Raw genomic sequence first — 27271 nt, 5'->3', positions numbered from 1 at the left:
GGCCTTGGTGAGGCCTCACCTGGAGTTTTGTGTACAGTTTTGGTCTCCTAATCTGAGGAAGGATGTTCTTGCTATTGAGGGAGTGCAGGGAAGGTTTACCAGGCTGATTCCCAGGATGGCAGGACTGACATATGAGGAGAGACTGGATCGACTGGGCCTTTATTCACTGCAGTTTCGAAGGATGAGAGGGGATCTCATAGAAACATATAAAATTCTGACGGGACTGGACAGGTTAGATGCAGGAAGAATGTTCCCAATGTTGGGGAAGTCCAGAACCAGGAGACATAGTCTAAGGATAAGGGGTAAGCCATTTAGGACTGAGATGAGGAGAAACTTCTTCACTCAGAGAGTTGTTAACTTGTGGAATTCCCTACTGCAGAGAGTTGTTGATGCCAGTTTATTGGATTCAAGAGAGAGTTAGATATGGCCCTTACGGCTGAAGGGATCAAGCGGTATGGAGAGAAAGCAAGAAAGGGGTACTGAAGTGAATGATCAGCCATATCTTATTGAATGGTGGTGCAGGCTCGAAGGGCCGAATGGCCTACTCTTGCACCTATTTTCTATGTTTCTATATCTGTTGATAAAATAAAGGCATGAAAAGTTGCAACAGAGAGAGAGGAAATGGAATTCAGAAGTGACAGAACCCATCAGATTACAAGACTTTTTTCATACCCTGTCCAGAATTATGAGAAGTGGCAGATGTACAAGCCCCCAGTGGAAACAACACACAGGAACATCGCAAACTGTTCTACAATGGTAATGATAGTATTGGGAGTAAAAGAAAATACACAGTAGATGCAATACATGTTCATGTTTTTTTAATAAAGTCTGAGTTACAGAAGTACAGGCATTTCATATAAAAAGGAGGTAATGCATAACAAGAAAACCCTTTGGATTTCCAATCCAAAATAAAAAAAACAGCAGTATAAAGTTTGGGCACGAAAATCACCTAATAAATATTAATTAAAAGCATTAATGCAGGAAAACGCATAATTTTATACATATAAAAAAATGTATCAGTGCAAATAGCAACGTCCCCAGCAGCGCACCATAACGTAGGATTCATATAGACTACCAGAGTGCTCAGCACACTTGTTTTTTTAAACGGGTTTTTGGCAGTGTCTTTTTTACACTGTTCAAAACATAAAAATACAAAATCAAATGATGGAGGCAGAAAAGTTGATGCACATAAAATGTAATCTACTAATCACATTATTTAAAACAGCACCAGACTTGAAGAATCTTATTCTTGTTAGAGATTTCTTATCATTTTAACCTAATCCCACAGATTAATTGTATAAAAAACTATTTCTTAATCTAATATTGTGCAAAAGAGATGATGAAAGTTCTATTTACATATTATAGTACCATTGACCCAAAATTTACACACACCATGGCATTGGCTTTAGTATGTTATGTCCATCACACTGTGACTATCATTACTTGTAATGAGCATGGATAAGATGCTACTTGGAGCTTGGAATATGACACAAATCAATTTTAGATTAATTATTGTTCTGATGAAAGCTGAAATGGACAGCGAAACAAAGTATGTGACAGAGTACAGTGAAATTGGCGTGTCTTCAAGCAAACTATAATAGGATTCTGCTGTAGTCTGATTTACAACATAGAAAAATAAGTATTAAATTAATAATAGAATGCATGTTTCAGATTGCAACACAACTTTAAATCTGGCGTTAACTTTCTGTGTTGCGATGTGCCTTATTGGATGTGAGTATTGAATATATTGTAATGTTACTTCTTGTTATATCACTGTGTTTGTATTGATCAGAACTAATATTTGCCCTTGGTTAATGTGCATATGGAGACAATGGGGATAATTTTCTGAGTATGTGCTGACAGCAGGACATACCACCAGCAGCTCACTGAAAACCTGCAGAGCGACTGCCCGCAATTCTCTGATATTCGCTTTCGTTGGGCAAGGTTTCGTGTCAGCAGCATGTATGGAGAAATCTGCCCTCAGTATCTCACTGGCAATTAGTAAAGTATCACATGGCAAAACAGTCATTTTTTTTACTTTTCCTTGTTGATGCTAGATAGAAATTAAACCATCCTAAAATGTAAGTTTTATTAATTTCATTTATGACACACTCTTAAGTAATTCATGCCCCAAAATTTTTAAAAGAAAATATTTTGCCCTATTTCATCTCTCACCACGTATTACCCAATTCAAGTATCAAGTATATTTTGTAAAAATCTGCTGCATTTAAGATATATTTGTCATCTTTATGCCTAATGTGTGTCATTGACACTGAGGAATATTCTAAAATCCAAAAGACAGGATCGAGTGAAATTCTTCAAAACTAACGCAGGAAATTGTCCACTTTTCTTCATAACTGACAACCCACCAATGAAATTGCATTCTTATAAATAGCACATTTTAAAGCCACATAGTCCCATGATTTTGTTAGCGGGTCAGTTACAAAGAAAAGAAAGCATTTTTCCTTTTTTTTTTAAAAAGTGGAAATTTCACACTTTAAAATGTAAATGTTAAATACACTAAATATTCCATTTTTTCTGGAATGAGATCTCCATAAACTCATTTGGTAGCAACTTGATATAACCACAACTACCATAGCATTTGGTATCAGGCATATTCAACAATTCACTCTATAGAGTAGTGCTAAATAGAACCAGTAAAATTCACAGCAAAATTAGCCTTTATTCATTCATCTTCTTCAGCATCATTATCATTGTCACCATTGTCCTCGTTGTCCTCTTCATCCTTCGCCAGTTTGTTGTATTTTCTTTTAAAGAATCCAAGCTGTTTAAAAAAAAATTAATTCAGAGAAATGTAAAGGCCCTGAAGTAGTACATTTCCTCTTGTGCCTAATTAGTGGAATTCACTCAATTGAATATTGCTTGGAAGAAGCACTGAGAGTAGTAAGGGTACAGTTATATTCTGGGTGGGGGACTTCAATGTCCATCATCAAGAGTGGCTCGGTGGCACCACTACTGACCGAGCTGGCCGAGTCCTAAAGGACACAGCTGCCAGACTGGGCCTGCAACGGGTGGTAAGAGAACCAACACGAGGGAAAAATCTACTTGACCTCATCCTCACCAATCTACCTGTCACTTATGCATCTGTCCATGGCAGCATTGGTAGCAGTGACCACCGCACGGATATTGTGGACACGAAGTCTCATCTTCACATTGAGCACACCCTCCATCATGCTGTGTGGCACTACCAGTGTGCTAAATGGGATAGATTCAGAACAGATCTAGCAGCTCAAAACTGGGCATCCATAAGGCGCTGTGGGCCATCAGCAGCAGCAGAAGTGTATTCCACCACAATCTGTAAACTCATGACATAGAAACATAGACATAGAAAATAGGTACCGGAGTAGGCCATTCGGTCCTTCGCGCCTGCACCACCATTCAATGAGTTCATGGCTGAACATGCAACTTCAGTACCCCATTCCTGCTTTCTCACCATACCCCTTGATCCCTCTAGTAGTAAGGACTACATCTAACTCCTTTTTGAATATATTTAGTGAATTGGTCTCAACAACTTCCTGTGGTAGAGAATTCCACAGGTTCACCACTCTCTGGGTGAAGAAGTTTCTCCTCATCTTGGTTCTAAATGGCTTACCCCTTATCCTTAGACTGTGACCCCTCGTTCTGGACTTCCCCAACATTGGGAACATTCTTCCTGCATCTAACCTGTCTAAACCCATCAGAATTTTAAACGTTTCTATGAGATCTCCTCTCATCCTTCTGAACTCCCGTGAATACAAGCCCAGTTGATCCAGTCTTTCTTGATATGTCAGTCCCGCCATCCCGGGAATCAGTCTGGTGAACCTTCGCTGCACTCCCTCAATAGCAAGAATGTCCTTCCTCAAGTTAGGAGACCAAAACTGTACACAATGCTCCAGGTGTGGCCTCACCAAGGCCCTGTACAACTGTAGTAACACCTCCCTGCCCCTGTACTCAAATCCCCTCGCAATGAAGGCCAACATGCCATTTGCTTTCTTAACCGCCTGCTGTACCTGCATGCCAACCTTCAATGACTGATGTACCATGACACCCAGATCTCGTTGCACCACCCCTTTTCCTAATCTGTCACTATTCAGATAATAGTCTGGCTCTCTGTTTTTACCCCCAAAGTGGATAACCTCACATTTATCCACATTATACTTCATCTGCCATGCATTTGCCCACTCACCTAACCTATCCAAGTCACTCTGCAGCCTCATAGCACCTCCTCGCAGGTTGAAAATAAAGATTCCAATGTTCGACAACACATTAGTCGAAACTCTACATGAACATTGGCTAAAAGACTCACGTGTCTACCCTTGTTTGTTAGTTGGTATGATTGGACAAGGATGAGGGTGAGTGTGAGATGTGGCTAGTGAGATGGGGATGTGATAATGTAGAGAGGGATAGGTGGAGGCGCAAGGTAAGTTGGTGTGAGTAAGGATGTGCAGGTGTAGGGTAGGGAAGGCAGAATAATGGTGATGTGATGAGTGGCACAGCAGCATGAGGTTGAGTGTGGCTTTGCAATAATGTTTCATGATCTACTGAGATCATTGAAAGGTTTGCACCACTGCAGCCAGCTTCTCCTGACGACATCCCTGCTTGTGCCCTCTTGTGCAATGTGCAACCAGGCTGCATTGCTGCCCTGGGGAGGTCTCTTCCACCAATTAGAAGGGAAGAGAACCTCCCTGCTTGCTGTAACTCCCTCCATAAGCATCTGGAGGGAGTCATGGGAGAGCCTGGGTGCAGCTGTGCACAATTGTGCAGTGCTTGTCAGTATTTGCAGCCCCTCAATGTTGCAGAATGCTGATAGAATAACTCAAAATCAATGTGGACACGGTCCCTTTAAGCAAACCGGCTGATGATGCATCATCAAATGATGTCATCAGAGCCACTTCCTATTAAATGGCCGGGAACCTCGCAGGGCAGGCTTAATAAACCCAACCTAGGGAAGATTCTTTTCACAGTGCGGGCTCGACCAGGAGTGGGGTCGCCACCGCCACTGACCCCAGCCACACCGGACCCGCCACATTTGCCGATATCGCAGCCTTTGAGACTGTCCCCTACAATGCTATCCATGAAATAATCGGCCAATATTGTCACTCACATATATGTTACATAGGTTACCAACTTGTAAGTGCATGTTATATATTAGGGTAACCAATTACAGAACTGTTTGGGCTATAGGAATCATTGTGCATTTTATGATGACCCAAGACCATAAAGGGCAAAATAGCAAACAGAAAAAGATTATAATGTACAGTGGCATCTTACTCTCCAAACCAAATGATTAAGTTTAGAAAACTAAAGAAGATACTTACTTTCCACAGGGCAGCAATCAATGCTAAAAGTACAAGTAGTCCTCCTATTACACTCCCCACAATCACTCCTACGGGAACTTGTTCTTTTTCCATTGGTTTGATCAATGTAATTGGGATCTAAAAGTCAAGGTAAAAAGCACAGTTATACCTCAGTCCTCTTCAAAGGTTCATTAAACCTATTAACTTGGAACAAAAAAAGGAAATGTGCACATTTGAGCAAAAATTGACCAATCACGTAGTCCTGGCGAGGAGCCATGCTTGAAAGATCGAAACATAGAAGATAGGTGCAGGAGTAGGCCATTCGGCCCTTCGAGCCTGCACCACCATTCAATATGATCGTGGCTGATCATGCAACTTCAGTACCCCATTCCTGCTTTCTCTCCATACCCCTTGATCCCTTTAGCCATAAGGGCAACATCTAACTCCGTTTTGAATATATCTAACGAACTGGCCTCAACAACTTTCTGTGATAGAGAATTTCACAGGTTCACAATTCTCAGAGTCAAGAATTTTCTCCTCATCTCCGTCCTAAATGGCTTACCCCTTGTCCTTAGATTGTGACCCCTGGTTCTGGTCTTCCCCAACATCTGGAACATTCTTCCTGTATCTAACCTGTCTAATCCCGTCAGAATTTTAAATGTTTCTATGAGATCCCCTCTCATTCTTCTAAATTTCAGTGAACATAGGCCCAGTCGATCCAGTCTTTGAAGGAAGCATACTTTGGAGAGAGGTTTACAACACCATAGTGTTAATAATCCTACACCTTCACTGAAGTGTATGTGAGTCTGGGCCTTACATTAAACATCTATAAGTCAAAATTTCTCTACCAATCTACTGGCACACAGTACTGCTCCCCAATTATCAAGATCCAAGATGAGACCTTGGACAATATGGACCACTTCCCATACCTTGTGAGCCTACTATGAGCCCCGACCTGCTGCTAGTGTTCCCACAAAGGTCGGAGCCTCCACGCTGCTCCCAGGCCGCCACTCCTTTTATGGCCCCAACCTGCCGCTGGTATTCCCACGCAGGTCGGGGCCTCCGGGAGCAGCGTGGAGGCCCCGGGAGCAGCGTGGCGGCACACCACTTCAGGGAACAGCGCGAGCTGGTGCAGGAGGGCGACGGCAGAGAAGAGTGACGTCATCAAGGGCCAGGTTGGTGATTGGAGTGTGGGCAGATACAGCAGGAGCGGTGAGGTCATAAGAACATAATAAGAACATAAGATTTAGGAACAGCAGTAGGCCATCTAGCCCCTTGAGCCTGCTCCGCCATTCAACAAGATCATGGCTGATCTGGCCGTGGACTCAGCTCCACTTACCCGCCCGCTCCCCGTAACCCTTAATTCCCTTATTGGTTAAAAATCTATCTATCTGTGATTTGAATACATTCAATGAGCTAGCCTCAACTGCTTCCTTGGGCAGAGAATTCCACAGATTCACAACCCTCTGGGAGAAGAAATTCCTTCTCAACTCGGTTTTAAATTGGCTCCCCCGTATTTTGAGGCTGTGCCCCCTAGTTCTAGTCTCCCCGACCAGTGGAAACAACCTCTCTGCCTCTATCTTGTCTATCCCTTTCATTATTTTATATGTTTCTATAAGATCACCTCTCATCCTTCTGAACTCCAACGAGTAAAGACCCAGTCTACTCAATCTATCATCATCAGGTAACCCCCTCATCTCCGGAATCAGCCTAGTGAATCGTCTCTGTACCCCCTCCAAAGCCAGTATATCCTTCCTTAAGTAAGGTGACCAAAACTGTACGCAGTACTCCAGGTGCGGCCTCACCAATACCCTGTACAGTTGCAGCAGGACCTCCCTGCTTTTGTATTCCATCCCTCTCGCAATGAAGGCCAACATTCCATTTGCCGTCCTGATTGCCTGCTACACCTGCAAACTATCCTTCTGTCATTCATGCACAAGGAGGCACGGCCAAGGGTGCCATCAGCCGGTCCAGGCAGCGGGCGGTCGAGGGGGTCGTTCAACCTGACTGCCTGCCTCTCTTCCGCTCTTACATCCGGTCCAGGGTGTCCTTGGAGATGGAGCACGCGGTGTCCACCGGTACGCTCGCGGCCTTCCGCGAGAGGTGGGCACCGGAGGGACTGGAGTGCATCATCACGCCCGGCAACCAAATTTTAATTTGATTTTACGTTTTTAAGTTTAATTTGTTTTAATTGCCGGTGCTTTTAGTGTCCCCCTTCCCTTTTATAGGGGGCACTGGGGAAAATTGTGATTTTAGTGCCCAAAAAAAAACCAAAAAAAGAAAAACACAAAAAAAAGGGGGGGAAATAAAAAGGGCCTTGTAAATGTCTGGAGTGTCACCCAGGTCGGGTGGCACCGTTTAATGTTTTATGTTTTGCAGGTGAACTCCAAAAAGAGTTTCATGCACAAGGACCAATTGTGGAGCAGTGGAGGCGTGTCCTGCTCAGTTGGAGCTGTGAGCAGTGAGGAGAGCTGCTATCAACTTGAGCTCCTGCCTGGAGAGCCCTGAGACCAGCCCAGGAAGAGAAGGAAGGAAGGGGTTTCACCACCAACTTTCACCCAGAGGGAGAGGAGGAGAAAAGAAAACTTTTTAACAACTTTTACCATTCTGCAAAGAGTTGGAGAGAGGGGGAAAGGACCAACAACATCCAGTGTGGAAGGAGGGAGACTCTACATCTTCTACAGGTGGGTGTGGGTGCATTTCCCAAACAGACTTTGTTGTATCGGTGGGGGGAGGAAAGAAGACCACTGAGGGCGGAACATCGCGGGGGGTGTGTGTGTGTGTGTGTGTGTGGTAGTGTGTGTGGGGGCCTTGCTTACAACTAGGCTCCCCCCACAATTGAACCCCCACAATTGAACCCCCCCCCCCCAATTGCCTAGCCTGGGATAGCTGGAGCTACCAGGCTGAAGATTTTTCTCATTTACCCTATTAACATCGTTAGGAGTGTGTGCCTGGTGGCTCTAGCTGCCCCAGGTGAAGACGTCTTCTCCCCCCACCTGAAGACCCACCCCAAGGACTGTGTTTTTTGTGTTTTGCCATCTGGGGAGTGCACCCACCCACAGCTGCGAGGGGAGACCTGCCCTCGCAGTTCCCCCCCCTTCCCACCCCCCTCTCTCTTTCTCTGTTACTCTGTTTCTCCCCTCTCTCTCTGAGGCCCCTTTCTCCTAATTAAAAAAAAAAACAATTAAGACACTGAGCAGAGGGAACAAGGCCCCTCCCCAATCATTAACAAGGGGAGAGGTGTGCCTCTTTCAGAGCTCCCTCTGTTCAAACAACAACGAGGCTAATAAAGACCATTAAGGCCTGTGACTTTGGGGTGGGTGTAGCCCTTAAAGGGACCCCGTGATGGCGACCCCATCCACGCTGGTGGCAGGGCCAGCGAAGACATATGCGCAGGTGGCAACCGCTTCCACGGCACCTCCTGCGCCACCCACTGCCCTGCCACCATTCAGACTCATTACGAAGAAACACGGGGTCAAGAGCTACACTCACCCCACAATGAGCATCGAGGAGTGTGTGCGGGCGATGGCTGGGGTAGTCGGCCCCTCGGCCATTGTCGCGGCCTCCAAGATGTCTGGGAAGGCTGTTTTCTTCCTGGGGTCTGAGCGGGCGGTGTCCCTGGCCCTCGAAAGGGGGCTCACGGTGGGCGGGACGTTCCTGCCGGTGGATCCTCTCGAGGCCACCGCGCAGAGGGTCATCGTGTTGAACGTCCCGCCCTTTGTTCCCGCTGAGCTCCTCCTCCCTCACCTACAACAACTGGGGGAGGTAAGGTCAGGGATCAACCCCATACCGCTCGGCCTCAGGGAGAACAGCCTGCGCCACGTGTTCTCCTTCTGCCGCCAGCTCTTTGTCCGGCTGGCGCGGGAGGACACGACGGAGGGAAATTTTAATGTGGTGCATGAGGGGACTGCCTACCGCGTCTTCTGGACGTCGGACGGCGTGCGGTGCCATGCCTGCAAGGAGGTGGGGCACGTTCGCAAGAACTGCCCCGCCTCCAAGGCCGCCAAACCACCGAAGGCGGCCAAGGCTGGCGCCGCCGCCACCCCTCCCCCTAGTTGCGTCCGCGTGTCGGGAGCCATGGGTGCGCGGGCATCGTCGGAGGCCTTTGTTTTCGGGGCCTCCGGCGGGGGGGAGGGAGAGCGTCCGAACGGAAGGAAGGCGCGGGACAAGGCAAAACATCCAGAGGCGGGTCCCCTCAGTGCGCCAGACAATTTGACCACCGCGCTCAGCCCAACCCAGTCACCGGCGAGCGCGGGGTGCCCCGAGCCCGTGCCTGAGCCCTTGACCAATACCACAGAGGGGCTCGGGCGCGGGCAAGAAAAGGAAAAGGGGGTGGTGGTGCGGGAGGCCTCGGCAGACATGGAGGTCTCCCTGCCTCAGCGCACCTCCAGCAACAAAAGGAGGCGCCGCTCCGTTGAGGCGGAGGGGGAACAACATCCCTCCGCGGAGGAGTCGGTGCCCGCCGCGTGTCCCGCGTCCCCCACCAGCGCCCCCAAGCTGCGCCGTAGGCGAGGAGGAGTCTGTCCCCGGGGAGGGTGAGACAGTTGAGGCTGCCCAGCCTCAGCCTCCCGGGGATGGCGTGGAGGATCTGCCCGTCGTGGGGGGCGTGGGGACCGCGGAGGAAAGCATTGCCGCCGGGCCGGGCGTCCCGGGGACTGAGGCGGGCGGGGCCGAAAAGGCCGAACCTGAGCCCGCCCAGCCAATACCCAACTTCCCCCGGGATTTGCTTGACCCGGAAGAGAATGAAACAACTGATTTTAATGATACTGTACATGCTGGGCCGGGGGGTGGCAGCGGGGAGGGGGAGGAACACCCACCCTCGCCCCTTACTTTGGAGCTGGAGCACTTGGGGAGCCTGGGGATTTCCTATGGCCGGGTCTCTCCTTGTTCCCCGGTTCCTGGGGCGGAGGGGGAACCCCTTCCGCTGTCGTTTCCCGACCCAGCACCATTTTTCAAAGAGCCCAGTGGGGACTCCTCTGCCGATGATCCTGGGGGTGGGATCGGGGCAGAGCCAGGGCCGGTTGGAGCGGCCGGTTCATTTGCCGTGCCTTGTGCGGTCGATGGGCCAGCTGCTGGCGGCCACCTCCCGGAGGAGGACGGGGACTCGGTGGGGGACGCGGGAGAAGAACTAGAGACCACCGCCAGCGAGGCGGTGGATCTGCTCGCGGCCGCCGCCGAGACCATCCTCATTCCTGCAAAGGAACTCCGGGACTTTTTGGCCCAGAGCCGGGGTCGCTGCGACCAAGCCCGACTGGCCCTGGAAAAATGGTCCGAGCCAGAGCTGATCAAGGCGTCCGTCCGCGCCGCCGTTAAAACCTTGGCCGCGGGCGGGCCCTTGACAAAGGCGCAACACCTTGAGCTGCGCGAGCTCGAGGGACTCCTCGCTGGGCTGCGGAGGGAGCGGAGTTCAACAAAAGACTCCGCTCCCTCCCCCACAATAGGTTAAGGTAGAGGTTGCACTATGCTTTTGCCATGAAGATAACCATAGCCAGCCTCAACATCAACGGCGGCAGAGGGGCACGCCGTAGATTTGACAATTTTTCGCTCCTGCGGGAGGGGAAATATGCGGTGTGCTTCCTGCAAGAAACCCACACCGTTCCGGGAGACGAAGCCACGTGGCTCCTGGAATGGCAAGGAGAGGTCCGCATGAGCCACCTCACCGCCATTTCTAGTGGGGTGGCCATCTTGCTAGGCCCGCATTTTCAGCCGGAGATCTTGGGGGTCGAGGAGCCCGTGCCAGGCCGCTTGCTGCACGTAACGGTTCGCCTGGGGGACGTGCCGCTCCATCTCGTGAACGTGTACGCCCCTCAGCCCGGCCCGCAGCAGATGCGCTTCTTTGAAGAGGTGTCCGCTCTTCTTGGCTCCGTCGACGTCGGCGACTGCATTGTCCTCGGGGGGGATTTTAACTGCACCCTCGAGGCGAGGGACCGCTCCGGTGCCCCGCAGTGCATGACGGCGATGGAGAAGTTGAGGGACTTGGTCGGGTCCTTCAACTTGGTGGACGTCTGGCGAAATCTCCACCCCGATTCCAGCGCCTTTACTTGGGTGAGGCCTGGAGTTGGATGGTCCAGAGTCGACCGCCTTTACGTGTCTCGGGCGTACGTTTCCTGCGTCCCGGCAGCCTCCATGCAGCCGGTGCCGTGTTCGGACCACCACCTGGTGTGGGCGGAGCTCGCTTCGCTCCGCGCGAGGACGGGGTCCGCGTACTGGCACTTTAACAACCGGCTGCTGGAGGACGTGCGGTTCCGGGACTCGTTCCGTCGATTCTGGTCCGACTGGAGAAGGAAGCAGGGGGGCTTCCCCTCCTTGAGGCTATGGTGGGACGTGGGCAAGGCTCACGTCCGCGTCTTCTGTCAAGAGTACGCGAGGGGGTCGACCAAAAGGCGGGCGGCCAGAGTCGGGCGCCTAGAAAAAGAGGTGCTCGACCTGGAAGCCCGTCTCGGTCAAGTCGTCCAGGACCCGGCCCTGCGGACGGTGTACGAAGCGAAGAAGGCCGCGCTGAAGGACCTGCAGCTCGTCGGGTCCCGAGGCGCGTTCGTGAGGTCGCGGATCCGGTTCCTGCGGGATCTGGACCGCGGCTCCCCCTTCTTCTACTCGCTGGAAAAAAGGCAGAGTGTCCGTAAGCAGCTCTTGACGCTGCTGGCCGACGACGGCTCTCTCGTCTCGGATCCGGAGGGCGTCAACAACAGGGCCCGTGAATATTACGGGGCTCTGTTCTCTCCGGATCCGTCCAGCGAGGAAGCGCGTAGAGTTTTGTGGGAGGACCTGCCGAAGGTCAGCCCGGAGGGCGCCGAAAATCTGGAAGCTCCGCTAAGCCTGGCGGAGCTGACCGGTGCCCTCGACCGGCTCTCGAGGGGAAAATCCCCGGGGCTGGACGGGCTGACCGTGGAGTTCCACAGGGTGTTCTGGGACGTCCTGGGGGGCGACTACGTGCGGGTCCTGGGGGAAAGTCTGGCGACCGGGGAGATGCCCCTCTCTTGGCGCAGGGCAGTCATCGTCCTGCTGCCTAAGAAGGGCGATCTCCGCCTCCTTAAGAACTGGCGCCCGGTCTCCCTGCTCAGCACGGACTACAAAATCTTCGCCAGGGCGATGTCTGCTCGCCTTGGTGCCGTGCTGGACCACATGATCCACCCCGACCAGTCCTACACGGTCCCGGGCCGGACAATCCACGATAACATCCATCTGGTCCGGGACCTCATCCATTGTTCCCAGGAGGCTGGTCTGTCGGTCGCCTTCCTATCCCTCGACCAAGGGAAGGCGTTCGACAGGGTGGATCACGACTATCTGCTCGGAACTCTGCGCGCTTTCGGGTTCGGGACGCATTTCGTCGCCCGGATCCGACTTTTGTACACCGCCGCGGAGTGTCTGATTAAGGTTAACGGGTCCTTGACGGCGCCTCTTCGCTTTAGGAGGGGGGTGCGCCAGGGATGCCCCATGTCCGGCCAGTTATACGCCGTTTGCGTGGAGCCTTTCCTGCGCCTCTTGCGGACGAGGTTGACGGGACTGGCTCTGCAAGGGCCGGGTGTGGAGGTCGTCCTCTCGGCTTACGCCGATGACGTGCTCCTCGCGGTAGAGGATCCCGCTGACCTGCGGAGGATGCGTGAGTGCCAGGAGATTTACTCGGCCGCGTCCTCCGCCAGGATCAACTGGGAGAAATGTTCCGGACTCCTGGTGGGTCAGTGGCGGGTGGACTCCCTGCCGGAGGAGCTCAGGCCTTTTGCCTGGAGCACGACCCATCTCCTCTATCTGGGAGTCTACCTCAGCCCCGACGAGGGAGCCTGGCCGGCGAACTGGCAGGAGCTGGAGGCCAAGGTCGCCGCTCGCCTAGGGCGCTGGACAGGACTGCTCCGAGTGCTGTCCTACAGGGGTCGAGCGCTAGTCATAAACCAGCTGGTGGCCGCAATGTTGTGGTACCGGCTGGTCACTTTGACCCCTCCCCCTGCGTTTGTCGCCAAGATACAGAAGAAGCTGGTGGACTTCTTCTGGAACAACAGGAAGCACTGGGTCTCTGCTGCGGTCCTGAGTCTCCCGCTTGAGGAGGGCGGTCAGTCGTTGGTGTGCGTCAGCGCCCAGCTCGCGACTTTCCGTCTTCAGACCCTGCAGAGATACCTTTACGTCGAGCCCCCTCCTAGGTGGTGTGCTCTGGCGAGGTATTTCTTCCGCCAGCAGCGCGACCTCAATTATGACACGCAGCTCCTGTTTGTGAACTTAGGGGGTGCCAGGACCGCCCTCCGGGAGCTGCCTGTCTTTTACAGGGAACTCATCAGGGTCTGGAACAAAGTCTCCACCAAGCGCAGCTCTCCGCCGGCTGGAGTGGCGGCCGTCCTGCAGGAGCCGCTGCTCGGGAATCCGTACCTCCACGGCCGAGGTTTCATGTGGCGGTCGGAAGAGAGGGCTGTGGCTGGTGAGGTGACCAGGGTCAGGGACCTGCTCGATGGCGGAGGAGCGGGCTGGATGGCGCCAGACACGCTGGCGCGGCGCCTAAACTCTGCCAACGTCCGCCACGCGGCCGATGCCATCGAGTCGCTAAAAACAGCTCTGGGCCCTGACTCCGTTAGGTGCATCGAGGAGGCTCAAGCACGTGGGGAGATCCCTTCCGAACTGACCCCCGTCCGGACGGAATTCCTCATCGGCGCCAAACCCCGGAACCTCCCTCGGGGGCCGGCGCCTCACAACTTGAGCCGCCTCGGGGAAATCCCCTCCGTGCCTTTCAGTTCCGCGCGGAGGGGTTTCCTGTACGGGCTGCTCCTGCACACCCTCAACTTTGCCATCCTCGCCGGCCGTCCGGACACGCCATGGCGTACCATCTTGCCGTCCGGAGGAAGCGGGGGTCCCCGATGGAGGGCACTCTACGCAGGGGTCCTCCCACTATTCATCGGGGACTTGGCCTGGAGGGTGGTGCACGGAGCAGTGCCGTGCAACAAATTTTTAAGCCGGTTCACGGACTCCCAGGCCGCCTGCAATTTCTGCGGTCTGGAAGAGTCCGTGTTCCATGTTTTTATGGAATGCACAAGGTTGCAGCCCCTGTTTTATTATTTGAAGGGGCTGCTCCTGAAATTCTGGCTGCACTTCAGTCCCACTCTCCTGATCTTTGGGCACCCTGTGCGGAGGGGAGCGGGTAGGTCCGAAGGCCTCCTCGTAGGACTGCTCCTGGGCACGGCCAAGGGTGCCATCAGCCGGTCCAGGCAGCGGGCGGTCGAGGGGGTCGTTCAACCTAACTGCCTGCCTCTCTTCCGCTCTTACATCCGGTCCAGGGTGTCCTTGGAGATGGAGCACGCGGTGTCCACCGGTACGCTCGCGGCCTTCCGCGAGAGGTGGGCACCGGAGGGACTGGAGTGCATCATCACGCCCGGCAACCAAATTTTAATTTGATTTTACGTTTTTTAAGTTTAATTTGTTTTAATTGCCGGTGCTTTTAGTGTCCCTCTTCCCTTTTATAGGGGGCACTGGGGAAAATTGTGATTTTAGTGCCCAAAAAAAAACCAAAAAAAGAAAAACACAAAAAAAACAAAAAAAAAGGGAAAAAAAAAAAAGGGCCTTGAAAATGTCTGGAGTGTCAGCCAGGTCGGGTGGCACCGTTTAATGTTTTATGTTTTTGCAGGTGAACTCCAAAAAGAGTTTCATGCACAAGGAGCCAGCGCCTCACAACTTGAGCCGCCTCGGGGAAATACCCTCCGTGCCTTTCATTTCCGCGCGGTGGGGTTTCCTGTACGGGCTGCTCCTGCACTCTCTCAACTTTGCCATCCTCGCCGGCCGTCCGGACACGCCATGGCGTACCATCTTGCCGTCCGGAGGAGGCGGGGGTCCCCGATGGAGGGCACTCTACGCAGGGGTCCTCCCACTATTCATCGGGGACTTGGCCTGGAGGGTGGTGCACGGAGCAGTGCCGTGCAACAAATTTTTAAGCCGGTTCACGGACTCCCAGGCCGCCTGCAATTTCTGCGGTCTGGAGGAGTCCGTGTTCCATGTTTTTATTGAGTGCACGAGGTTGCAGCCCCTGTTTCATTATTTGAAGGGGCTGCTCCTGAAATTCTGGCTGCACTTCAGTCCCACTCTCCTGATCTTTGGGCACCCTGTGCGGAGGGGAGCGGGTAGGTCCGAGGGCCTCCTCGTAGGACTGCTCCTGGGCACGGCCAAGGGTGCCATCAGCCGGTCCAGGCAGCGGGCGGTCGAGGGGGTCGTTCAACCTAACTGCCTGCCTCTCTTCCGCTCTTACATCCGGTCCAGGGTGTCCTTGGAGATGGAGCACGCGGTGTCCACCGGTACGCTCGCGGCCTTCTGCGAGAGGTGGGCACCGGAGGGACTGGAGTGCATCATCACGCCCGGCAACCAAATTTTAATTTGATTTTACGTTTTAAAGTTCAATTTGTTTTAATTGCCGGTGCTTTTAGTGTCCCCCTCCCCTTTTATAGGGGGCACTGGAGGAAAAAAAATTTGATTTTAATGCCCAAAAAAAAAAAAAAAAAAAAAAAAGAAAAACACAAAAAAACCCCACAAAATAGAAAAAAAAAGGGGCCTAGTAAATGTCTGGTGTGTCATCCAGGTCGGGTGGCACCGATTAATGTTTATGTTTTACAGGTAAACGCCAAAAGAGTTTCATGTACAAGGACCCCCAGGTCCCTCTGCACCGCAGTATGCTGTAATTCCTCCCCATTCAAATAATATTCCCTTTTACTGTTTTTTTTTCCAAGGTGGATGACCTCACATTTTCCGACATTGTATTCCATCTGCCAAACCTTAGCCCATTCGCTTAACCTATCTAAATCTCTTTGCAGCCTCTCTGTGTCCTCTATACAACCCGCTTTCCCACTAATCTTTGTGTCATCTGCAAATTTTGTTACACTACACTCTGTCCCCTCTTCCAGGTCATCTATGTATATTGTAAACAGTTGTGGTCCCAGCACCAATCCTTGTGGCACACCGCTAACCACCGATTTCTAACCCGAAAAGGACCCATTTATCCCGACTCTCTGCTTTCTGTTAGTCAGCCAATTCTCGATCCATGCTAATACATTTCCTCCGACTCCGCGTACCTTTATTTTCTGCAGTAACCTTTTGTGTGGCACCTTATCGAATGCCTTTTGGAAATCTAAATACACCACATCCATCGGTACACCTCTATCCACCATGCTCGTTATATCCTCAAAGAATTCCAGTAAATTAGTTAAACATGATTTCCTCTTCATGAATCCATGTTGCGTCTGCTTGATTGCACTATTCCTATCTAGATGTCCCGCTATTTCTTCCTTAATGATAGCTTCAAGCATTTTTCCCACTACAGATGTTAAACTAACCGGCCTATAGTTACCTGCCTTTTGTCTGCCCCCTTTTTTAAACAGAGGCGTTACATTAGCTGCTTTCCAATCCGCTGGTACCTCCCCAGAATTTTGGTAGATTATAACGAATGCATCTACTATAACTTCCGCCATCTCTTTTAATACCCTGGGATGCATTTCATCAGGACCAGGGGACTTGTCTACCTTGAGTCCCATTAGCCTGTCCAGCACTACCCCCCTAGTGATAATGATTATCTCCATGTCCTCCCTTCCCACATTCCCGTGACCAGCAATTTTTGGCATGGTTTTTGTGTCTTCCACTGTGAAGACCGAAGCAAAATAAATGTTTAAGCTTTCAGCCATTTCCACATTTCCCATTATTAAATCCCCCTTCTCATCTTCTAAGGGACCAACATTAACTTTAGTCACTCTTTTCTGTTTTATATATCGGTAAAAGCTTTTACTATCTGTTTTTATGTTTTGCGCATGTTTACTTTTGTAATCTATCTTTCCTTTCTTTATTGATTTCTTAGTCATTCTTTGCTGTCGTTTAAAATATCGATGACGAAGTCCAACACTGCCTTCGGCCGCCTGAGGAAAAGAGTGTTCTGAGACCAGGATCTCAAACCCAGCACCAAGCTCATGGTTTACAGAGCAGTGGTGATACCCGTCCTCCTATATGCTTCAGAGACATGGCCAATGTACAGTAGGCACCTCAAAGCACTGGAGAAGTACCAGAAACTCCAGAAAATCCTGCAAATTCATTGGCAGACCAACGCCAGCGTTCTCTCTCAGGCCAACAGCCCCAGCATCGAGGCATTGACCATGTCCGATGGACAGACCACATTTTCTGCATGTCCGATACTAGACTCTCAAAACAAGCACTCTACTCTGAGCTATGACACGGCAAGCTAGTCCCAGGAGGGCAGAGAAAATGTTTAAAGAACACTCTCAAAGCCTCCATGAAAAAATGCAACATCCCCACCGACTCTTGGGAACCTCTGACCCAAGACCGCTCAAAGTGGAGTAGAAACATCCGAGAAGGTGCCAAACATTTCGAGTCTCTTCGCCGGGAGCACACGGAAGAGCGTACGCAAGCACCCCACCCACCCATCCCTCCACCCACCGTCTGCCCCACCTGTGACAGAGACTGTAGATCCCGCATTGGTCTCATCAGTCACCTGAGAGCTCATTTTAGTGTGGAAGAAAGTCATCCTCCACTCCAGGGGACTGTCTAAGAAGAGAAGACTCACACTCCCTTAAAGAACTGCTCCCCGCCAGGAGCATGGGATAAGTGAAATTACCTTTTAATATAAAATGAGTGGTTCTCCCATTGCAGTGCTAATGTAGATATGCAATTTCATAACAAGAACCTTATGCTGTATAAAATACAATATATTATTATGTATTACCAGCAGATCTCCAAAGATGAGTCAAGAGAATATGCTGTTTTATAACAATAGGTTTGCTTATGCCATGTGGGGCGTAACAGCACGCCCAGTGATTCAGTTTTTATTTGATGTTATTTTGGAACTTTTACCAGTGCTTTGGGGATTTAATTCCACAACTCAATCCATTATTTTGTGAAACGTTAAATGAATGGGCTTTATTTTATATTGTAAATAAATATAGTTGAAGGAATTATAAAGTTTTATAGCTAAAAAAAAAACAGCAAGATGATATGCAAGATGTGCCATTTGGCATTTGGCAGTTCTGAGCAAGAAGAGTGAAGGTTATCTGCACTGAGGGTAGACCAGAGTGTTACTAACACTCAAGGATGGTCTTAAGCTTTGGTAACAATGGAGCTTAAATTGGGCAGCACTGGAGTTAGAGTTACGAGGATCGAAATTGCCCCTTTCTATAAGAGCCATGACCGCCTGAAAGGGGTGGCCACGGGTTGGTAAGGAATCACCGCTCAGTCGGTGAGGAGGGTACGCCATTTTGTAAATTGCCCTCTTATTTTTGGAGCGGTGTACAGAACCGCCCCGCCCGTTTTCCCACTGCGTCGTGCATGCGTGGATCCCTTACCGATGGGCGGCGGCCCCCTTTCGGAAATTGCCCCACGGGAAATTGACCCGGGTGGAATTGCCCCAAGGGAGCGGCGCTGCCACCGATCAGTGCCCCCGACAGCTATTCCTGGCAGGAACCTTGTGGTTGGGTGGCGTGTCCATCCTTAAAGGGCAGGGCACACTACCACAGCCGCCATTTTATTTTAATTGTCGGCCGACTGCTAAGTCAGCCTGACAATAGTGACCATGGGTTCGGCCAGGCCGCCAACAGGCAGCCTGGCATCCCCTCTTCAGTACCGGGCCGCTGGCCCAGCTGAAGCCCTCCCAGATAGTCCAGTGTTTGTCACTAAAGTGGCTGCAGAGTTCGCAGCGGCCCTCCACTTTTACTGAAGGAGAAGGACGCTGTGACGCGTCAGCGCGACGCGGCACATCTGCATCGCACTGACGTCACCAGCAACGGGCTGACATCATCAGCGCGTGCTGGTGACTCGGAAGGTGGTCACTCCGACCTGCCCACACTTCCGCCCCGATACAAAAAAAAATTCAAAGAGCTGAATTTCTCTGCATTGTCTGCGCCATGCATTGGGACAGACTGAACCCTTAAAAATCAATAGGTGCACACCGTTTTGGGCGGAGGGCAATTTTGGCTCCACAGAGTTTGTCAGTGGGACTGCTAGGGTTTGGCAGTATGAGTGAATCCTTTGGTCAGGAATCATTGTAAAGGGAGAACCTACATTTGCTAGAGCTGTGGAGAGGAAACCTGAGATTTGGCAGAAGTATGGTGGAATATTAGAACATAAGAACATAAGAAATAGGAGCAGCAGAAGGCCATACAGCCCTTTGAGATTGCTCCGCCATTTAATACGATCATGGCTGATCCAATCATGGACTCAGGTCCACTTCCCTGCCTGCTCTCCATAACCCCTTATTCCCTAATCCTTTAAGAAACTGTCTATTTCTGTTTTAAATTTATTCAATGTCCCAGCTTCCACAGCTCTCTGAGGCAGTGAATTCCACAAATCCACAACCCTCTGAGAGAAGAAATTTCTCCTCATCTCAGTTTTAAATGGGCGGCCCCTTATTCTAAGATTATGCCCTCTAGTTCTAATCTCCCCTATCAGTGGAAACATCCTCTCTGCATCCACCTTGTCAAGCCTCCTCATAAACTTATATGTTTCGATAAGATCACCTCTCTTTCTTCTGAATTCCATTGAGTAGAGGCCCAACCTACTCAACCTTTCCTCATAAGTCAACGGCCCTCATCTCTGGAATCAACCTTGTGAACCTTCTCTGAACTGCCTCCAAAGCAAGTATATCTTTTCGTAAATATGGAAACCAAAACTGCACACAGTATTCCAGGTGTGGCCTCACCAATACTCTGTACAACTGTAGCAATGCTTCCCTATTTTTATACTCCATCCCCTTTGCAATAAAGGCCAAGATTCCATTGGCCTTCCTGATCACTTGCTGTACCTGCATAATAACCTTTTGTGTTTCATGCACAAGTAGCCCCCAGGCCCCGCTGTACTGCAGCATTTTGCAATCTTTCTCCATTTAAATAATACTTGCTCTTTGATTTTTATTCTGCCAAAGTGCATGACCACACTTTCAAACATTATACTCCATCTGCAAATTTTTGCTCACTCACTTCGCGTGCAGTTTTGCAGATTTTGTGTATCCTCCTCACACATTGCTTTTCCTCCCATCTTTGTATTGTCGGCAAACTTGACAACATTACACTCAGTCCCTTCCTCCAAGTAATTAATATAGATTGTAAATAGTTGGGGTCCCAGCACTGATCCCTGATTTCCAACCTGAGAATGAACCATTTATCCCTACTCTCTGTTTTCTGTTTTAAACCAATCCTCTATCCATGCTAATATATGACCCCTAACCCTGTGAACTTTTAGCTTGTGCAGTAACCTTTTATGTGACACCTTGTCAAATGCCTTCTGGAAGTCCAAATACACTACATCCACTGATTCCCCTTTATCCACCCGTTTCATCCTCAAAGAATTCTAGCAAATTTGTCAAACATGACTTCCTCTTCATAAATCCATGCTGACTCTGCCTGACCGAATTTTGCTTTCCCAAATGTCCTGCTACTGCTTCTTTAATAAAGGACTCCAACATCTTCCCAACCACAGATATTAGACTAACTGGTCTATAGTTTCCTGCTTTTTGTCTGCCTCCATTTTTAAATAGGGGTGGTACATTTGCAGTTTTCCAATCTGCTGGGACCTCCCCAGAATCCAGGGAATTTTGGTAAATTACAACCAATGCATCCACAATCCCTGCCGCTACTTCTCTTAAGACCCGAGGATGCAAGCCATCAGGTCCAGGGGATTTATCCGCCTTTAGTCCCATGATCTTACTGAGTACCACCTCCTTAGTGATTGCGATTGTGTTAAGTTCCTCCCCCGCCCCCCCCATAGCCCCTTGACTATCCACTGTTGGAATATTATTAGTGTCCTCTACCGTAAAGACTGATACAAAATATTTGTTCAGAGTTTCTGCCATCTCCATGTTCCGCATTACTAATTCCCCGGTCTCGTCCTGCAAGGGACCAACATTTACTTTAGCCACTCTTTTCCTTGTTATATACCTATAGAAACTCTTGCTTTCTGTTCTTATATTTCGTGCTAGTTTACTTTCATAGTCTACCTTCCTTTTCTTAATAATTTTTTAAGTCATTCTTTGTTGGCTTTTAAATGCTTCCCAATCTTCTGTCCTCCCACTAGTTTTGGCCACTTTTTATGCCCTTGTTTTTAATTGGATACTGTAATGACTCAAGAGTCTTGTTACTGTAAATGGCCTCAGGTGTAAACCTGATCCAACTTTAATCGCGGCCAAAGTACCTGCGTAACATGGTACCCACGTGACATGGTACCCGCGCTTATATACCAGTGACCGCGCGTACAGCCCGATGACCTCCGACAGCGGGCGCCCCCTGGTGTCTGGTGACCCCAAGCATCAACATATAACAGCTACCATCCTTGGGTTTAGCTCACTGGTAGATTCCTCATACCTGTCAGCAGGGAACAACAATAACAACTTGTATTTATATAGCGCCTTTAACGGAGTGAAACGTCCCAAGGTGTTTCTCAGGAGTATTGAGATAAAACGTTTGACACCGAGCCACATAAGGAGAAATCAGGTGACCAAAAGCTTATTCAAAGAGGTAGATTTTAAGGAGCGTCTTGAAGGAGGAAAGAGAGGTAGAGAGGCGGAGAGGTTTAGGCAGGGAATTGCAAAGCTTAGGGCTTAGGCAACAGAAGGCACGGCCATCAATGGTTGAGCGATTTTAATCAGGGATGCTCAAGAGGGCAGAATTAGAGGAGGAAGACATACGGGGGGGGGGGGGGGTTGTGGGGCTCAAGGAGATACAGAGATAGGGAGGGGCAAAGCCATGGAGGGATTTGAAATCAAGGATGAGAATTTTGAAATCGAAGCATTGCTTAACTGGGAGCCAATGTAGGTCAGCGAGCACAGGAGTGATGAGTGAACGGACTTGGTGCAAGTTAGGACACAGGCAGCCAAGTTTTGGATCAACTCTAGTTTGTAGAATATGGTAGGCAAGCCAGGAGTGTGTTGGAATAGTCAAGTCTAGAGGTAACAAAGGCATGGATGAGGGCTTCAGCAGTGGATGATTTGAGGCAAGGGCAGAGACGGACGATGTTACGGAGGTGGAAATAGGCGGTCTTAGTTATGCTACGGTTACGTGGTCGAAAGCTTTCAGGGTCAAATATGACACCAAGGTTGCGAACAGTCTGGTTCAGCATCAGACAGAAGTTGGGGAGAGGGATGAAGTCAGTGGCTACGCATCTGACAGAACTGAGAAAGGGGCATGGAGTACCTGGTGAGGCAGGACTGATTTGTAATGTTTTAAGAAATCTCTGCAAACATCAAATTTGGTATTTTGCGATTGGTTCTTTGAAATACATCTCTGTATCTGTCTGTCTCTTTCCCCTTCTCTCCTTATGTGTCTCACAGGTGTCAGTAACCAGTATGTTTACATATTCTAGCAACAAAAATGTCATTTGCTTTCAAAATTCAACTCTATTTTTTAAAAAGAATTTAAATCAGGCTGAGGAGAGACTGTTTGTCTCTCGCTCTCTCACCCTGCCTAATAGATGTTAAAAATTAGAATGCTTACATTTTCTACCGATCAAAACACAAGTGGGAGCTCAACTTAGGACAAGGAAAGAAATTAAAATCGCCCCGGTTACTGACCCACTGGAAAGCTGCCAGAATCTCACTGCCTGCAATTTTAACCTGCTCTCCTGTGCAGGCGACAAGGACACCTACCTAATTCCAAGAGGAGTCCTTCTTTCTATATGCATATCATGTCCTGATGATGACATTAAGACACCACTGTAATTTAAATTCAGGCCTGAGCAGAATAGCCACTCTAGTAGCTTTCCTCCCAGGTTGAAACAGGTTGGAAGAGGATCAGGCCCAAAAAAGGCCTAAAAAATTTGGAGGGAGAAATTCGGTTGGGCCTCTATTGGCGGCGTCACTTCAGTTGGAGCAGTACTTTTAGCGCCTTGAAAAATTTTGCGCCTCCCGCCCAGAAATTCATCAGAATCAGTCAAAGAGCTGTGAGGGGCGATAAATCAGCCAGGGCACACCAGAGCTGGGGGGGCAGTAACGAAAGTTTGGTTGGTAGCTTTTGCGGGCCCCTTGAGCATGCGCAGAACTCCAAATCAAATCTCGGGAAAAGCCGAGTTTTAAAGGCACGGCATAGTAATGCATCCATTAAAGTTTTCAAAATCACTTGATTTCAACCTGTACTGTTATGTCTGCCTGCTGCTGCAAATTCAGAGGCTCACGCACCGTGCTCTATGTAAACGTCACACTGACTGTGACCTCCGAGGGAAGCGCTCCTTCATCCCTTTAAGTAGCCACCAATTAATGACTCTGCAAGCTTGTACCGATTGTTTTTTCCAGACGTTGTTATTGGCGGGTGCTCAATGAGGCGCACACACCAAATTTAGTGACTGGGGCGCAAGCGTGCGCATTGCACTAGGAATACATCATTATCGGAGTGATCTTCAGCAACCAGGCGCTAGGGATTTGCGCTCCCGATGAGCCTCTAATGAATTTTCTTTCGGGGTGCTAAAACATAGAAACATAGAAAATAGGTGCAGGAGTATGCCATTCGGCCCTTCAAGCCTGCACCACCATTCAATAAGATCATGGCTGATCATTCACCTCAGTACCCCTTTCCTGCTTTCTCTCCATACCCCTTGATCCCTTGAGCAGTAAGGGCCATATCTAAATCCCTCTTGAATATATCCAATGAACTGACATCATCAACTCTTTGCGGTAGAGAATTCCACAGGTTAACAACTCTCTGAGTGAAGAAGTTTCTCCTCATCTCAGTCCAAAACGGCTGACCCCTTATCCTTAGACTGTGTCCCCTGGTTCTGGACTTCCCCAACATCGGGAACATTCTTCCTGCATCTAACCTGTCCAGTCCCGTTAGAATTTTATATGTTTCTATGAGATCCCATCTCATCCTTTGAAACTTCAGTGAATAAAGGCCCAGTCGATCCAGTCTCTCCTCATATGTCAGTCCAGCCATCCTGGGAATCAGTCTGGTGAACCTTCGCTGCACTCCCTCAATAGCAAGAACATCCTTCCTCAGATTAGGAGACCAAAACTGAGCACAATATTCCAGGTGAGGCCTCACCAAGGCCCTGTACAACTGCAGTAAGACCTCCCTGCTTCTATACTCAAATCCCCTAGCTATGAAGGCCAACATACCATTTGCCTTCTTCACCACCTGCTATACCTGCATGCCAACCTTCAATGACAATGACACCCAGGTCTCGTTGCACCTCCCCTTTTACTAATTTGCCGCCATTCAGATAATATTCTGCCTTCGCGTTTTTGCCCCCAAAGTGGATAACCTCATATTTATCCACATTATACTGCATCTGCCATGCATTGCTCATTCACCTAACCTGTCCAAATCACACTGCAGTCTCCTAGCGTCCTCCTCACAGCTCACACCTCCAGCGAGTTTAGTGTCATCTGCAAGCTTGGAGATATTACACTCAATTCCTTCATCCAAATCATTAATGTATATTGTAAATAGCTGGGGTCCCAGCACTGAGCCATGCGGCACCCCACTAGTCACTGCCTGCCATTCTGAAAAGGACCAGTTTATACCAACTCTCTGCTTCCTGTCTGCCTACCAGTTCTCTATCCACGTCAGTACATTACCCCCAATACCATGTGCTTTAATTTTGCACACCAATCTCTTGTGTGGGACCTTGTCAAAAGCCTTTTGAAAGTCCAAATACACCATATCCACTGGTTCTCCCTTGTCTACTAGTTACAACCTCAAAAAATTCCATAAGATTCGGCAAGCATGATTTCACTTTCATAAATCCATGCTGACTTGGACCGATCCTATCACTGCTTTCCAAATGTGCTGTTATTTCATCTTTAATAATTGAATCCAACATTTTTCCCACTATTGATGTCAGGTTCACCGGTCGATAATTATCCGTTTTCTCTCTCCCTCCTTTCTTAAAAAGTGGTGTTACATTAGCTACCCCACAGTCCATAGGAACTGATCCAGAGTCAATAGACTGTTGGAAAATGATTACCAATGCATCCACTATTTCTAGGGCCACTTCCCTAAGTACTCTGTGACGTAGACTATAAGGCCCTGGGGATTTATCGGCCTTCAATCCCATTAATTTCCCTAACACAATTTCCCACTTAATAAGGATATCTTCAGTTCCTCCTTCTCACTAGACCCTCAGTCCCCTTGTACTTCCGGAAGGTTATTTGTGTCTTCCTTCGTGAAGACAGAATCAAAGTATTTGTTCAACTGGTCTGCCATTTCTTTGTTCCCCATTATAAAATCACCTGAATCTGACTGCAAGAGACCTATGTTTGTCTTCACTAATCTTTTTCTCTTCACATATCTATAGAAGCTTTTGCAGTCAGTTTTTATGTTCCCGGCAAGCTTCCTCTCATACTCTATTTTACCCCTCCTAATTAAACCCTTTGTCCTCCTCTGCTGAATTCTAAATTTCTCCCAGTCCTCAGGTTTGCTGCTTTTTCTGGCTAATTTACATGTCTCTCCTTGGGTTTAACATTATCCTTAATTTTCCTTGTTAGCCACGGTTGAGCCACCTTCCCCGTTTTATTTTTACTCCAGACAGAGATGTACAATTGTTGAAGTTCATCCATGTGATCTTTAAATGTTTGCCATTGCCTATCCACTGTCAACCCTTTAAGTATCATTTGCTAGTCTATTCCAGCCAATTCAAGTCTCATACCGTCGAAGTTACTTTTCCTTAAGTTCAGGACCATAGTCTCTGAATTAACTGTGTCACTCTCCATCTTAATAAAGAATTATACCATATTATGGTCACTCTTCCCCAAGGGGCTTCGCACAACAAGATTGCTAATTAGTCCTTTCTCATTACACAACACCCAGTCTAGGATGGCCAGTCCTCTAGTTGGTTCCTCGACATATTGGTCCAGAAAAACCATCCCTAATACACTCCAGGAAATCCTCCTCCACCCTATTGCTACCAGTTTGGTTAGCCCAATCAATATGTGGATTAAAGTCGCCCATGATAACTGCTGTACCTTTATTGCACGCATCCCTAGTTTCTTGTTTGATGCTGTCTCCAACCTCACGACTACTGTTTGGTGGTCTGTACACAACTCCCACTCGCGTTTTCTGCCTTTGGTATTCCGCAGCTCCACCCATACAGATTCCATATCATCCAAGCTAATGTCATTCCTTAATATTGCATTAATTTCCTCTTTAACCAGCAACGCTACCACCTCCTTTTCCTTTCTGTCTATCCTTCCTGAATGTTGAATACCCCTGGGTGTTGAATTCCCAGTCTTGGTCACCCTGGAGCCATGTCTCCGTGATGCCAATTATATCATATTCATGAATTGCTGCCTGTGCAGTTAATTCGTCCACCTTATTACGAATACTCCTCGCATTAAGGCACAGAGCCTTTAGGCTTGTCTTTTTAACACACTTTGCCCTTTTAGAATTTTGCTGCAATGTGGCCAGTCGCTAAACTCTAACGCTCGCATTAACGCCTCCTCTGGCCGCTAACTAAATCTCTAGACAACCGAAAATCCAGACCTAAGTTTCTTTCATGCCTTTGTGGGGCTGAATGTGGAGCCAGGAGGAGCAGCAGTGCTTACAATGAAACATTCCGCCGCCTCTGCCCTGGATGTTCCCTCTTCCTGAATGTGAGATGCCCCAAGAACTCGGTGTCACCACCGACCTTGTGTTGGTGGACAGTATCCAGGTTGTGCTATTTTCTGCAGTCTTGTCCCTATTGCATAATAAAAGTGGCAGATTAAAGCGTCCCAGCAGTTAAAATTGCTCAGCCCCATTTCTGCAGCATTGGCTGAGTTTCTGACCCACCTTGCCATCTACCGCTCTAAACCCACTGAGAGTTAAAATTGGCACCTGTCAGTGCGTGTCCCTCAGGGGAAAAATTGGAGTAGTTTTTGCCTCCCATTAGTGCCCCCTGGGCACAAATAACTTCTTGCCCGGGCAGGATGCTGCTAATGACCGTCATCACCATGCGCAGCAACCTGTTTTCGCCCCAGAGCAAAAATTCGGTATTGTCCGCTGAAGCTGTACCGGATGCTGCCAGCGACAGATTCAGGGGGTGCGTACATGGTGGGT

At 49.2% G+C, this 27271-nt stretch overlaps 1 protein-coding gene across 2 annotated transcripts in view; it reads right to left on the bottom strand.

Annotated features, from left to right (window-relative positions):
* Positions 1-811: 811 nt before the first annotated feature.
* LOC139240204 (integrin alpha-2-like) overlaps positions 812-27271 on the bottom strand; it is a 233106-nt gene continuing 206646 nt past the window's right edge. For both annotated transcript variants that reach the window (XM_070868661.1, XM_070868671.1), the window contains exons 29-30: positions 5319-5435; positions 812-2785 (exon numbers count right to left, since the gene is read on the bottom strand). In XM_070868661.1, the coding sequence (XP_070724762.1) occupies positions 2687-2785; positions 5319-5435 (216 nt within the window). In that variant the 3' untranslated portion in view covers positions 812-2686. The remainder of the gene's footprint in view (positions 2786-5318; positions 5436-27271) is intronic.

Source organism: Pristiophorus japonicus, chromosome 2, assembly GCF_044704955.1.
Source record: "Pristiophorus japonicus isolate sPriJap1 chromosome 2, sPriJap1.hap1, whole genome shotgun sequence".
Lineage (NCBI taxonomy): Eukaryota > Metazoa > Chordata > Chondrichthyes > Pristiophoridae > Pristiophorus > Pristiophorus japonicus.
Note: the sequence above shows the minus strand (reverse complement) of the source record. Positions and strands in the feature narration are given on the sequence as shown.